Raw genomic sequence first — 14,878 nt, 5'->3', positions numbered from 1 at the left:
TCCCTCATCTTTTTCATGATGTGTGATAAGACAAAGAATTGGCATTAGTGATTCTATATTATTATTGGAGTGAGATGGCCAAATGTCATCCACATTTATTTCAAGAACGTGAAAAACACTGTTACCTGTATCTTATATTAGCCACTGTAAAGTTCCTATAGAGGGAAATATGATCTCAGTACAAAGTTATTTTTATGTGCTGGATTGCTGACTGAAGGGTTGGGGAGGCACCACTGCATTCCTCCAAATACACAAGTTAATGAGGAAAATGTTACTAGTACTAGTTAACACATTTAGGTGCGGAAAACACTTAAAGGAACAGTTAGAGATTTGGGAAAATGTTTGTTGTTCTGCCCGGGGTCAAAGATTGATATCAGTTTCATCTCTGTGCATCCTATTCAGAAATAGACCAGGGGTGTGTTTAGCCTAGCTGAGCGCTAGGACAGGAAGCAATAGGTAACAGTTAGCAGAGCTCTGTCAATTTGAAAAAATACAGCTTCCAACGACCCTTAAAGATATGTTATTTATACGGGCGTTCTGTAATAGATAAAACTAGAGATGCCAATCTGAGATCTAGTGGTTTTACAAGCAGCCGCGCCCACGTTTATCTCAAAATGCACAGAAATGGCTCATCATATCAATGTAACTGGATAAGAAGAATGAAAAACACAGGAGTCTGTTCACTGGGATGTCGTACGGTTATTTTGAATGGCTCGAATCTTGGTGTAAAAAAGCCATGAGCATAGCTTGAGCCATTCGTGGAGTCACTGAGGCACTACTTCCTTCAAAGAAGCCAGGGCTGAATGGATGCGGACATGAAGCCTGTTCTCAAAGTCGTAGCCTGTAAAATCCTCCTAAACATTAGATAGAAAATATAATCAGTTACTTGTAACTTGTAATACACTTTGTACATTACCAGAGACATTAAATATAATTCTAATTGTTTGCTCGGTAAATATTTTACCTTGGCTTGAAGTAGTAGTGATCTCCCCTTTCCCACTGTCTGGAATTGAAATATAAAACAAAATGGTCACATCAGTGGCCCACAATCCAAACAAAGTTGGAATAAGATGAATAAAAAGAGATTGCTGAACGTGTGCAGTAGGCTGACCTCTGGTTTTGCAAGGAGTATACATCCCAGCTCATAGACGGCATAGGGCTGAACATAGGAGTTGATCTGTCGTCCGTACTCATCTCTGGCAGCCAGCTGGAACGCCTGGGTCGCAGATAAAATGGACAGGAGAGCGAGCTGAGCAACATTAAAAGTGTAGATTAACTGCAGAGTCATTCAGTACTCAAGGCAGACTGATACCTGAATAGCATCTCTCATATTTCCATGACATTTGTGAACGGCACCAAGAAGGAGGTGTTTCAGGCCTCTGCACGAAGCCTCATCTAAACTCTGTAACACTGAACACACATAAAGAGGAAATAATCACACAGGGTGAAGTGGAATTCTTAAAAATCCGGGTGGAGCTAACTTGGTTGTGTGATTCTTGTGGATCTTGAAGGTTACAATCACCCTGATTCATTATCTGCAGTTTAGACGAGGAGCAGTTCTGAAGCGCTTTCCACAGATACAGCACTTCAATTACGCCGAGGATGCATAGCTCTCTGGTGGGGGAGGTCTTTCTCAGTCGCTCAGCCTGCAGACAGGAATCAGACAAGAGAAGGAAACATTTAGGGACACACTTGTGATGACTTTCGAAAGAGAGAGAAAGGGCGTCATCTGCAGCGAAACGCACCCTTTTGACGGCAAACTGCTCTATCTGGTTGTTTTTTCTCTTGAACAGCTTCTGAACATCTTTGAAAACTCCGCTCGCTCCATCCAGGTCACCTGAAGCACCCTGACACACTGGGAAAAGAAAAACAAAGACTTTGCACAACACAGAGTGGACACATCCCGGCAGTGTAAGCATATGTTAGAGCGTGGCAGCCTTACCTCCGGTCAAGTAGGCGTAGTAGCACTGCGACCAACGTGACTCGTTCTTCAGTCTTTCAAACGACCTGTATGCATCCTCGAAATTCATCTCTATCATGCTACACCAACCTGATAGAAAGACGAGCAGACAGAGCGGAATGAGTCCCTCCCTGTGCTGTGGGCCAAGTGCCAGTATGTCACGACTAACCTGATGAGAAAACACGTACCAATCTCATAGAGACACACATGCTGGATCTCTCTTTGGTCTGATGCAAGCTCTAATGCATCATGGAAACAGGCCAAAGCACTGTTGATATGGCACTGAGGACAGAGAGAGAGCACACACACCGACAGGTAACGAGAGTCATGTTAGACGTACACTACATGCATGTGCTGAATGGGAGAGTTAAATAACTAGATGGTGGATCAGATGCTGGTGAGTTCATGAACAATCTGACATGCATATTCATTTCATGTGCTTGAACAGACACTGCTGTACCAGCCGATGGACGATTCTCCTGTTGTACGTGCCATCCAATGTCTTTATCCAGCATTACAAATAAACCACTTCCAGTAGACTTGTTAAAGTCCAGCTTGTGCATCATCACCAGCCCTGAGCCTGCCGTACGTACCTCTAGCCTGTGAACCCGCCCTTTAAAGAACATGAAGAGGGATGAGTTGGGGTAAACCACCGACTTCCTCTGCAGAATAGCTTTGGCTTCCAGCAGCCCCTCGTGTGTGTCAGATCCATCCAGAGCAAAGAAAGGCAGCACGACTGTGTGGTACCACAAGAGGGCCAACCTGAGCGACACAACAGGAGATACACCTCAGTGTGATACGGTGTGAAGTCCTGAATCTGAGGCTCTATTGGAATCTGTATCAAATTAAATATTTATGAAAGGTAGATATGCAGCTCCAAATGTGACAGATTGGGTCACGGTTATGTCAGATGTTCAAATTTCCATCATTTCTGAGCATTGTAAGGGCTTAGATAGAAGTGTACAGTGGGTTTATCTGAGCTTTTTTACTAGAAACAGGTGCCTGCTGTGGCTGCAGAGTTGGGTGATCAGTGACGCCCTTCACACTACAAAAAATACTTCTTACAGCAACTTCTTCGTCTTACTAACAGCTTATACAAGTAATGGTACCAGTCTCTCTGTTAAAAGCGAAGCAGCCTGATCCTACTCACGTAGCTAGTGGCGCCTTCATGTCCTTGCTCTCACTGGCATACATGAGGGAGGACAGACCCTGGAGACGGTCACCGGGGAAACCCAGCAGGTTGATAATCTTGAGCAGGTGTGGCGGCACCATAGAGATGCACAGGTGGAAAAGGCCGTAGCCGAAGCTGACGGAGCCCTTGAGCCGGTCCAGGGCCTCGGCCGTCACGGCGTTCTCCACCGGCGCGTTGTGGTTGGCGTTGTCCGTCGAGAGGGACTCCTGGTGGCCAGAAGACCTCCGCTGACAGGTCTCCTGCAGCTGGCTGATGTCGCTGTGGCACTTATTGTACATCTTCCACGCCTTACGGAGAATCCAGCCTCCTTTGATATAAGCTGTTAGGGGAGACAAGAAACAATGTACTTTTAATGAGGTTTTTGAAGGAGATGCTCAAGAGGAAGAGTGAGACCAACTTTTTCTCTGATAAGATAACTATTCTAATTGATGTGGGACTGCAACAAATGAATAGATTCATTATCAGTTAATCTTCTGGTTATGTTTTAGCCACATTAGCAGTGGAACTCTAAGGATTGGTATTGTGCATCTGTCTGTCAGTCTGTCCACCTCAGACTGAAGTATCTCAACAATGAAGTTTGATATTCATGTTCCCCTCAGGATCAATTGTTACAACTATGGCGATCCCTTAACTTTTCATCACCTCTAATCTGATTTTGTCCAGTATTTTATTTTTTGTCCAAATACCTACAACGAAGCTAGCATGGCTGTAGATTCTTAGTCTTTAATAATAATCGATTAGTTCTTAAACCGAGAGTTTTAAAACGTTTTTCCTTCAAATTGCTAGTTATACACAACCAACACACCAGACCTGCAGATATTCAGTTTACAGTGATATTAAACAGAGACAAATAAGATAAGCCATTATCAATAGCTTGTATTAGTTTGACTGACTAATGTATGAATTACTTGACTGATCAACTAATGGTTTGCTATGTTGACACACCTGACTTCACATGACTTGTGCAATAATATGAATCCAGCTAATCTTCATTCAGATTTATAGAGGTGCTCCTTCATAAAATCATATAATCTGCTTTACTCTGTTTATCCTTAAATATGGCATTTCTATCACATCTTCTTCTTTAGTTATAATATTCACAACAATGTGGTTACATGCAATCACACACCACCATGACGACATAATGTCCCGGATACTGGTTGCCGTGAGAGACAGACACTTCATACTCTTTGGCTGGATTACCTGACAGTTCCTGCTTGACGAAGGAGAGCACAGCCAGGTACACCTGACAGTCAGCGATGATGATCTGTCTCTGCAGGCGGTCCACGACCACGACGCCTGACCTCTGGGAGTCCATCTGTAACACCCACGCGCCAACACACTTACATTCAGTTTGCGGTATGCGCTCACACAGCCTGCATTTCTCCAAGGGGCTGGCAGCCAAGGGCACAAGAAGTTTTCTCAATGACCCGGAGGTGCTAGGCAGCCTCGCTTACTTTGTTGATTACATTTCACAGAAGTACTAATCCAATCTGTGAGTGGGCTTGGCATGATCTCACTGCTGCCTGCATCATTAGGCCTGATGCCGAGGGTGTAAACACAGTTATCTCAACAGTAGCCTGCTCTGGCGGTGATATTAGGAGGCATCAGCAACGATAGAATGGATTAGAAAAACATGTGAAAAGCTGTGATCAATATCACTTTATTTCAGTTCACAATTTCGACAGTAGCAATAACAGCATATTCATATGTGTCGTTTTTTTCCATACAATATATTTTTTTAATTGTCCTTAGTTTTGTACTCACACTTTTTTTAATCTTGTTTCTGATTGTCTCTATGACTCCGGCGCTGTCGCTCTCACACAGTTTCTCAGTGGTCCTCAGGTCGTCACACGCCATCTGCATCTTCTCCTCCTCAAATGTCATCATGGCGTTCTGCAATGCAACGCAGCAAAACCGTTAGAGCTTATAAAAGCAGCAACGTGTTACAATTATTATTCCTATATTACATTGTCTTGTTTTACAGAGCAGACGTAACGCTTGAGCCGGCGTACAAACAGAAACATCTTGTAATAAGTGGGAAGGTGTGTTATGTAATAGTCTTAAAAAGGACAAAGGGCTCTTTCTGCGTAACAGTGAATGGAGGAATTCAGCAAGTTTGGGGTGTGAAAGATGCGACAGATCAACACAATCGGAAAATCTTTGCCCCGATGATGCTAAAACCATTGGTTTCACCAAGGTGAAGATCACCTTGAAACGGTGAGGAAAGAATCACACATACATCAGGTAGAGTAATGAAACGAAACATTTGGTGATATTTGAGTGACATTTAGAGATGACTTATGCGGTTCGCATTTTGATATTTTCTTGTATAACTGAGGGATTCTCTCCATTCACTCTGCATTGGCATTAACCAACCCTGTGTGCATGTACGAACGCCCACCATGATGGTCAGATGTCACCACCCCCACTGGCCTCTGGGCCATTTTGCATCTGGGTGCAGAGAATGACATCATCTCTGGCCTCATGATGTGTGTGAGTGTTGTCATGAGGGGCAGTGAGTGTGTGTGTGTGTGTGTGTGTGTGTGTGTGTGACCACCACACTGTGAAGAATCTCCCACCCCCATCAGTGATGGACGCAGCGTTACAGTAATGTGCTCTTGAGAGGAGGATGCATCCATTATGTTAATGGGCGGAAAAGAGAGCGAGAGGTGGTGACAATGGTGCAACCAATTTGACAGATTGGGTTATTTCAGGTCGTGATGTTGGGCGCTTTCCTCATGAACTGTGACAGCAAGGGCTTGAATGTAACTCTGCGAGTATAATAACCACCGTTTTGCTACTTCTTAGCACTAGCTGGTATTTCCTCTGGCATTTCATTTGATCATTGTGTCTCCCGCTGGGATGAAACTCACCAGGAAACTGACGAAACTGGCCCCAAAGCTCATCAGTGGGCTCTGGGTCCTGCGGAGAGAACAGGAGGGAGGAAGATGTCGAGACCACGGCACAAAACAGGCACTGCATGAGCTGAATATTTCCCTGTGAGCTGTAGTTACAACAAAACCTCAATTATTGTCTTCTTACAGCTGTAGCACACTCCTGTCTCACCATCCACAGAGCCAGGGAGAGTGAATCATGTGCATAACTAAGAGGAGCCGCGGATGGTAACTTTCCCCAGCAGCCACAAACAGAGCACGCTCAGGAGCAGGTGCTGCCACGGTCCCCAGGTTCTGCTGTCATGTCTGACGCCAGGCCTCCAACTACTATCTGTTTGTTAGATGTGGAAGGATGTGTTCATACTATTCACAGAAGAAGGCAAGATCTATCAGTCTGGTCTGCAGGGAGGTCATTACTTGAAAGGCCTAAACAGGCTGAGATAATACACAAACATGGGTGCAGAGATGTTAACGAGGCTTTGGCTTGTCTCTGTCATGTTAATGTCATCTCTCTGTCAGTGGTTAGACAGATCAGATGGGGGGGGCAGTCAGTCACTGACAGTCTGGTTTTAACATGCAGCCAAAAGTACATATGTGGAGCTACGCTGTCGCTGTTTGCATTGTAAAAGTACATGTTGTTCTGACTTTCACCTGTGACAGATGATCCTTCCTGCTATTTATTTGCTCGAGCATCCGACCTTACCTGTATCTCCTGAAAAGCTCGTCGCTCTCTTTGAATCCGTTGTTGAGCAGCATGTTGATGCCTTGCAGGGCCATCTCAGCATCATCTATGTGCTCTGCCTTCTCCTCTACCTGCTGCTGCTGCTGCTGCTGGGACTGCTCGGGACCCGCCATTGTTTATGCCACAGCTCCGCGGCTGCTGGATGACGCCGGTGCGATGGAGGACAAAATGTGAGGCTGATAATTCTCTGAAACAAACCCCGCATTGGTTTATTTCCGCTGGTGTAGAGGGGGGGCGGCGAGTTTAAACAGAAATGCGCTTCTGGTCGGATAGAAGGGGAAAAGAAAAAGCGGTGCAGCCTCCGCAGGCTCAGGGATAGGCCACTGATGCCCAGACGGGCTCAATCACACCGCACCCCGGCGACTCCCAGTTGTCATAGTTCTAGCAGACAGCAGAGGTTCAGTGACGAGCCAACACACCGGTATTTGCCACTAAATCAGCCATCAGTCAGTCATCCCCCCCCCTTGTTGCTCTCTGCCGTGCAGCAGCATTACATAACCAGGACCCAGGCTGCTGTGCTGCTCCAGTCCCACGTAACGCGCTCGTCAAACGGCCTGGCGTCATAACGCACAGCGCATCGCCGGGAGGATGGAGGGACGGGGCCCGCTGAGGCGAGGCAGCATCCTGTCAGCCCCCATCCCTCAGACTCCCTCCGCACCCACAGGCTCCCCCCCCATCGCCCAGCCCTCCCTCCTCAACAGCCAGCCAATGGACGCGCAGGCCGAGCAGCCCGCAGCCGCACCGATCTGAGACAGGTGAGGGGAGTCCAGACAGAGCTGCTGCCACAGATTTGATCATTTTCAAATAGGTTATCATTGCTCCTGTGCCTGAGGGCTGGTATGTTAGAGCTGTGGTGTGATCTGATCTCTAGAGAGTAAAGCATTCTGCAGTAACTTTTGAGATGTTTGTGTATTTGCCAAGAATGTTGGGCAAAAATGAATGTACCTTGTGCTTTCTCCATTTTATGATGCTGATAGTTTTGGGACAAATTTTCCCCTTTTATGTTTCAGTCCCTCCTCTTCGGCTCAGCTTAGAAACACTGTCCCTGAAACACAAAGTGGAAATAATCCTATAAACCAAGCTTGATTTGATTCACTCGAACTACTGAATCCTCATATTTCCGAAGCTTCAGATAAACTGTAGAATGTTCTTTGGCCCTGAATGAGGCCTGTGACTTTAGTCTGGATCTCTTCAGTCAGTATAGACAGGATTGTAATTATAAGAGGCTAATAGAGTGCCATAGTATTATATATACAGTACCAGTCAGTAGTGTAGACTCTACTACTCTTTGTTTCTAATACTTTCTACACTGAAGACATCAAAACTATGAAGGAACACATATGGAATTACATAGTAAATCAAAAACGTGTTAAACAAACCAGAATATGTTTTAGATTCTAGATTCGAAGTCACCTCCTTTTGCACGTTAGTACTGTTATAGGTAAGTATTGTTTTAAGACACACTTGAAAAAATGTGAGCCTACTCTTCAACATTTTTTAGCATGTGTGGTAGTCCTTTTAAACAGAGTTTGTAGTGGATACACAGTGGAAAAATGAAAAAGTTGGACAAAGTTAAAATGTCCCCTCAAAGATGCGGGCATACATGCTCATATGTGAATTCATTCTAGTCTGCATCTAATTAATGTTCAAGTCTTTTACTGTAAGGCAGCCTTGAGTGCCTTGAAAGGCGCCTATAATAATAATAATAATATAATAAAAAGTGTTATCATTATTATTAAGTCCTTACATATGAAGTATTACCTGAACCTGCTATGCATGGTTGGATCTGAGATTCAGCATGTCACACAAACAGGCAATAAGTCAACACATGCCACATATCCTTTGAACAAGTCAGGAGGGGGTGGTGCCTCAGCACGAGGCCACTGAACTGCCACAGTTGTATCTGATGTGCAGCAGCAGAGTTTACTGTACTTATTAACTCTCTATAAAGACAGACATGGAGCTCGGATCAACGGTTAGTGCTGTGAGGAGTAAGAGGGTGCTTGTTGGTGACGAAGTCCATCCTGCTGTCATCGTCATAAAGGATGGGAAAATCCATCAAATACTTCCAGACAGGGACTTTTCTGGGGATGTTGCCTGTGAGGTAAGCTGACTCTCACTGGTCTCAGTTTCACTACAACAAATGAGTGTCAAATGCATTGATTTAACACTCCAATCATCTAGTTGCACGTCAACAGAGGTGTTTTTGCTGCATATAACCAACTGTGGTGCAGGTACTGGATGTGGGCGACAGTGTGGTGATGCCAGGCATTGTAGACTCCCATGTTCATGTGAACGAACCGGGACGCACCTCCTGGGAGGGTTTCTGGACCGCCACCAGGGCTGCTGCAGCCGGAGGGGTGACAACGATTGTGGACATGCCGCTGTAAGTTGGAGGGGGCTGCTTCCCCCCCAGCCTGAAATCAATCAATACCCTCTGTCACTAGTGATAAAGGTAAAGGTCGCAGAGTAAACAGATTGCAAAATACCTCCTCAGGTACAGATTAAATGGGCAGTAGGACAAGTTATTAGGCCAGGCACTATTAACAAAGTAGCACTCACTGTGGATCTGAGAGTGACATTTATGACTGAGGTGAACATCATGATATTAGGTGATTTTATGTTTGCACTTTCAATATACGGTAGTGGCTAGTTTTCATTGATATATTTTGGTGACCAATTACCTATTTCAAATGCAATGTGTTTTCAGACTTATGTTGGAAGAGCAGTATCACTTTAGAATTTGCCCTAGTTGAGATAAATATAATATGCAGCCTGAATGCACCAAAAACGCATAAAACTGCACTTTCACTATAATCGACAATGTTTTATTTCTTAAAATATTCCGTGCTTAGAAATAGATTATTAGATAAACAAATTATTTCTAAAAATCTAAACCTCAAGATACTTTTTACAAATGGGGCCAAGTCAAATAACATTTTAGAGACGTTGGATTTTAAGTAATCATCAGTGATTTTTATATTTTTTCAAAAAATAGAAATAGCATCCCTCCAACTACCACACTTGGTAATTTTCGTGAGAAGCTGTCGGAGGCGACGGGGAAGTGTTTTGTGGACACAGCCTTCTGGGGAGGTGTGATTCCCGACAACCAGGTACTGTGGAACAACTTGGATAAAACGCACACATTGTCAGCCACACTCTGCTGAATCATGACCAAAGCAAACGCAAACAAAGGATGTCTCCTCATAGCTAGAGCTTCGGCCCATGATCCAGGCTGGAGTGGCCGGCTTCAAGTGTTTCCTCATCCACAGCGGTGTGGAGGAGTTCCCCCATGTGACTGACTCGGACCTCCACACAGCCATGAAGCAGCTGCAAGGCACAGGGAGTGTCCTGCTGGTAACTCACCGACTGCAGCATCGTCCATAAGGCCTGTGATCACTAGATCCACAGATACAAGCACAGCGATGGAACTGAAACACCTTCTGCTTTGTCTCTTTCAGTTTCATGCAGAGAGGGATGTTCAGCCTGCAACAGAGGAGGATGGAGGTAACAGTCATTACCTCGCTACCAATATTGTGATTATATTTTCACTACTGAGATTTAATACGGTTTGTATGTCAAAAGGTTTAGATCATGTAACCATGCTGGCAGATTTCCTCTGATCTGTCATAAGTTTTCATCTCTCCCAAATCACAAAGTCATATTTTTCGGTTCTAGTTTCCACTCCTTTTCAGCTCAGTATCTGTCCCATTAAAATAGATGCCACATAAGCTGTTAGTAGTGGTGGTGAGCATAAAAATACACCACAGTGCTAAATAGGGAGTGGAAAATGTGTTTTTTTTGTGTGTGTGATTTGGGGTGAACTCACCCTTTAAGGAAATCAACTACAGTTGTCAACATTGGGATTTTTTTCAGTGCATTCAGCTGGAATACTCTGAAGTTCAGAAAAGTGAAAATGTTACTTAACATTTAAGACCAGCAATTAGCAACATTTAAGCTATATTTTCTAATATGATGCCTAAAAATCAATGCTCCTTATGATACAGTATTGATATCATATTGATATTCTGCCAAGCTCTGGCTTTGTATTATCTCCATGAAATCGTGAGGCTGCAGTAAATTATTGTCTGAAAAGAAACAGCTACCAGTAACGAACACTGACATGTCCGATACCCCTGCCTACACCTCTTCACCTCTTCCTGTGTTAGACCCCAGTCAGTACTCCACCTTTCTGCAGTCCAGGCCAGATGTCATGGAGATAGAGGCTATACGCACCGTCACAGAGCTCTGCCTCCAGTACCAGTAAGAACATCTGCATGGTGACAAATAATACACATACACATACTAATATCCTAGTGTATAATGCTATAAGGATTTGGTTGTGCTGTGCAGCACTGATCCACAGACCGCTAACTCTCTCCGCTCCAGGGTGCGGTGCCATATAGTTCACCTGTCCTCTGCGAAGCCGTTGAAACTGATCCAGGAAGCTCGGCAGGCCGGAGCCCCCTTAACAGTGGAGACTACCCACCACTACCTCAGCCTGTGTGCAGAGAGCATACCTGCAGGGGCCACACAGTTCAAGTGCTGCCCCCCCATCAGAGGATCTGTTAACCGGGTAAACAGAGTAGTAGATGAAAATGTATCTATTCTCGGTTTTCACTGGGAAAACAGTGCCTTAGTTATTATTCTTTGATTAATAGTAGGTGATTGATTCTGCTCCCACAGGAGCAGTTATGGTCTGCACTGAAAGCTGGCCACATTGACATGGTTGTGTCTGATCATTCCCCCTGCACCCCTGATCTGAAGAAACTGGATAGTGGAGACTTCACTCAGGCATGGGGAGGAATTTCTTCCCTACAATTTGGTAATTATGGAGTAGTGACAAACATACCGACTTACAGAGTTCTGATGCAAAACTCACCGCAACATAACAGTGCATTGTTATATTCTAATGATATGGGACTGTGGGTTTTATATCCCAACTGTCTCCCTAAATAGATGCTTCTTGACTTGTTCCTAAGTTCAGTGAAATGTTTAATGTTTAGTAAAATGTGAATCAGACATTTTCCAGGATGTCCAGTTGCCAAATTTATCAGCGCACTAGCCGACCAGCTCCTGTGAAAGTGCACTAGAAGTGTGACCATGATGCTGCGTTCGTGTTATATCATAGACACTGTAAATACAAGCAACTAAATAGTAAAAAACATTCACAAGAGTGAGCAGCTGAAGCAATAAGTGGGATATATGCAGACTTCTGATGGTTACTGTACAACATCTCTCACTTTGCAGAAGTGTTTTAGCGCCTTTCAGCTCATTGTTCTGTTTTTACAGCCCTCTAACTGCTCTCATCAACCATAGTTTGTTTTCAGCTAATATTAATGTGAGTTAATGCCTGCTGGATGGAACATTGTGTCAAAGTTATTGATTCATCAGTGTCCCATGTTGAAGCAATCAAGCAATAATCAGAGTCCTGATTCGCTGATGATTCATTTTACTGTGATTGGAAATGCATCAGTGCAATGATGATGTCATATGATACTTGAATACTATAGCGCTTTCTGTAGAGGGTTTATTTTTGTGAATTTACATACTAATGAGTGTTTTAAGATGTGAACTGCTTTGAGCTGTGAATTGGGAAATGCACCAGCGTCATGGTAAGGTTTCCATGGCTGCTGTCACAGTGTTGTGGTAGTTCTCACATTATTCACTGTCTATGGAGCAGCTCCCAGATTTGTCTCTACATGACAAATCCTCTCTATTGTTACGCTGGAGCAAACGGCAAGTGAAATTCACAACTTAAACCTGTCCCGTGCAATATCACAGGGAATTTATATGCAAATTTTCTTTTACGTCGGATTAGTTGTTCCCTCCTTCTTCTCCCACCCATAATCCTTTTGACACGGTGGGCAAAGTTCACAGGGAGGTAAACAAGAGCCGAGTGCCAGTTTAGAGGACAGAACAATCATTTACAGTTCAGACTCAGAGAGAGAAGGAGAAACATGAAGGTCAAAGTCTGACACCAGGAAGACTCTGTCTGACACTGATCCACAGTGTCAAATACTGCTCACAGGAGTATGAAGCTTCCTGTGCCAACTATGAAAAACATACCATAAATATATGATGGCATCAACTCAATCCTCTATAGGGCTGTTAATCACTCCACCCATTTGAACCATGTGCAGGTTTGCCTCTGTTCTGGAGTTCAGCCAGCACGAGAGGCTTTCAGCTGTCTGATGTGGTGAGACTGCTAAGCCAGAAAACAGCCCAGCTGTGTGGTCTGGACAGCCACAAGGGCAGCCTTGCCCCTGGCTACGATGCTGACTTGGTCATATGGGACCCAGAGAGAGAATTTGAAGTAAATATAAGGAATCCATAACATTAATAATTAATAATCTGTTTATATATTTAGGATTTTTTTTTGGAAAGGCTATGTATTTGCATTGTATTAAGATTAATGTCGTTTCCTGTCACGCCTCACAGATACAAGAAGAAAGTGTACATCATAAAAACAAGGTAAAGTAAGGTGAACCAAAACTGCTATGATGCAAGGAGCATATTTTTAACATTTTTCTTTATGCCTGAGCTGATGAGGGTGTGTGTGTGTTTGTGTGTGTGTGCAGCTAACCCCTTACCTCGGAGTCACACTACAAGGAGTGGTGTGTGCCACCATTGTCAGGGGGCAGCTGGTGTACAGAGAAGGATCCTTCTGCCCTGAGCCTCTGGGGAAGCATCTCCTCGTCCCTCAGAGGAAAAATCAAGCCCAACTGTGAAGCATCACAACAACAAGCTGTAGTAAACCTCAATGAATCTGACTTACTGTGTTGTGTGAGTGCACCGTGTTGTTTTCTTCATGTCTCTCACACTAATGCTTTCCAATGTATTTTTATTATCTAATTATTCTAATAATTTTTACATCACAATTTTCATTTATAAGAGAACTGTGAAAATCTCCTGGTTTTAACAATTGTTGACACTTTTTAGAACCTTACAATAATAATATATCCAATAATGTATACAATAATGTATAATCCTGTCAAAAATTCCATTTAAGCTCTAATTACAGACCAACATATTAAAATGGAAAGCTGGAGAAGGAGCCTGTTTTCAGTTGAACAAAGCTACTGAAAGAACAAATTTAATGAACAAACAAATTCATATTTTGTTATCTCAAGACTTGTAGAGCAGGTCAAGATCCCTCTCTATAATTAAGAGACACCGAACGATTCAAGAATTCAAAATTAAGGATTCAAGAATCCCCACATGAACAAGTAATAGGTGACAATGGCAATGGAAAAACTATCCTTTCACAGGGAGACACCTCAGACAGAACCTGCCTCAGAGGTGGGCAGCTAACAATAGCAACTACATTAATGATGATAGGAACATGACTAATTATGAATAATATGGCAAATAATGGCTAATGATTAATAACAGTAATAGACAGTGGGAGCTGCACACGCCCATGGCGGCAGGTGGTTAACAACATCGCTCCACGGAGGCCCGAGAACCACAGCCAGATGCATCTCCACCATGATCCACAGGAAGCATTGAAAGTAGAAATCTAATCTGGATTTTATGTGAAGCCAAAACAAAGAGAAGCTAATATGGGAGAAATACGATTTCTTCTCCGAACAGCATCCTGGACTTGCTGCAGAGTCTACGGAATTGCAATATCCAGGACAAGTTTTTCTTTTCAGGATGTGCCTGATTTTTGCAATGTTACATTGGTGGACTAAGGCAGTCCATTTTTTTAAATATCAGAGTTAATATGTCCTTTATAAATTCCTTACAGTGGTGCTGGAAGCCAGAATAATGCAGAGTAACCATAACATGTTTTGGGCCAAGCACAATGACTTTTGTCTGACTTTAGCAGCAGAAAATTGCTGCTTATCCAGGATTGTCGTTAAATCAGGCTAGAAGTGAAATTAACTGATGGTTTCATCTGGCTTCAGTGATAAGAATGATTTGGTATCATCTGCATAGCACTGAACATTTTTGGATTGTGTCCTGATGGTATTACTAATAGAAAGTATGAACACCGCTGAGCCTTGTGGAACTGAACGGCATATTCTCCTTTATAAACGTAGCGCACCCCCCTCCCCCTGCCCCCTCCTCCCATCACACCT

General features: G+C 43.7%; 2 protein-coding genes across 2 annotated transcripts; one reads left to right on the top strand and one right to left on the bottom strand.

Annotated features, from left to right (window-relative positions):
* Positions 1-657: 657 nt before the first annotated feature.
* On the bottom strand, positions 658-6,904 carry LOC139203016 (tetratricopeptide repeat protein 39C-like). Its single transcript, XM_070832646.1, has 14 exons — positions 6,753-6,904; positions 6,029-6,077; positions 4,920-5,048; positions 4,356-4,470; positions 3,111-3,471; positions 2,554-2,722; positions 2,149-2,242; positions 1,943-2,050; positions 1,746-1,855; positions 1,523-1,646; positions 1,313-1,410; positions 1,112-1,216; positions 965-1,003; positions 658-854 (listed from the first exon to the last, which is right to left on the bottom strand). Exons 1-14 carry the CDS (start codon positions 6,902-6,904, stop codon positions 765-767), a joined length of 1,743 nt encoding a protein of 580 aa, XP_070688747.1. The 3' UTR covers positions 658-764.
* Positions 6,905-8,745: 1,841 nt separating this feature from the next.
* Positions 8,746-13,564, top strand: LOC139202448 (allantoinase, mitochondrial). The gene is made up of 11 exons (XM_070831933.1): positions 8,746-8,895; positions 9,026-9,177; positions 9,790-9,904; positions 10,002-10,148; positions 10,253-10,298; positions 10,961-11,054; positions 11,181-11,367; positions 11,478-11,616; positions 12,935-13,107; positions 13,233-13,265; positions 13,373-13,564. The coding sequence occupies exons 1-11, from the start codon at positions 8,749-8,751 to the stop codon at positions 13,520-13,522; spliced, it is 1,383 nt and encodes a 460-aa protein (XP_070688034.1). The 5' UTR covers positions 8,746-8,748; the 3' UTR covers positions 13,523-13,564.
* Positions 13,565-14,878: the final 1,314 nt, after the last annotated feature.

Source organism: Pempheris klunzingeri, chromosome 6, assembly GCF_042242105.1.
Source record: "Pempheris klunzingeri isolate RE-2024b chromosome 6, fPemKlu1.hap1, whole genome shotgun sequence".
Taxonomy (NCBI): Eukaryota; Metazoa; Chordata; class Actinopteri; order Acropomatiformes; family Pempheridae; genus Pempheris; species Pempheris klunzingeri.
Note: the sequence above shows the minus strand (reverse complement) of the source record. Positions and strands in the feature narration are given on the sequence as shown.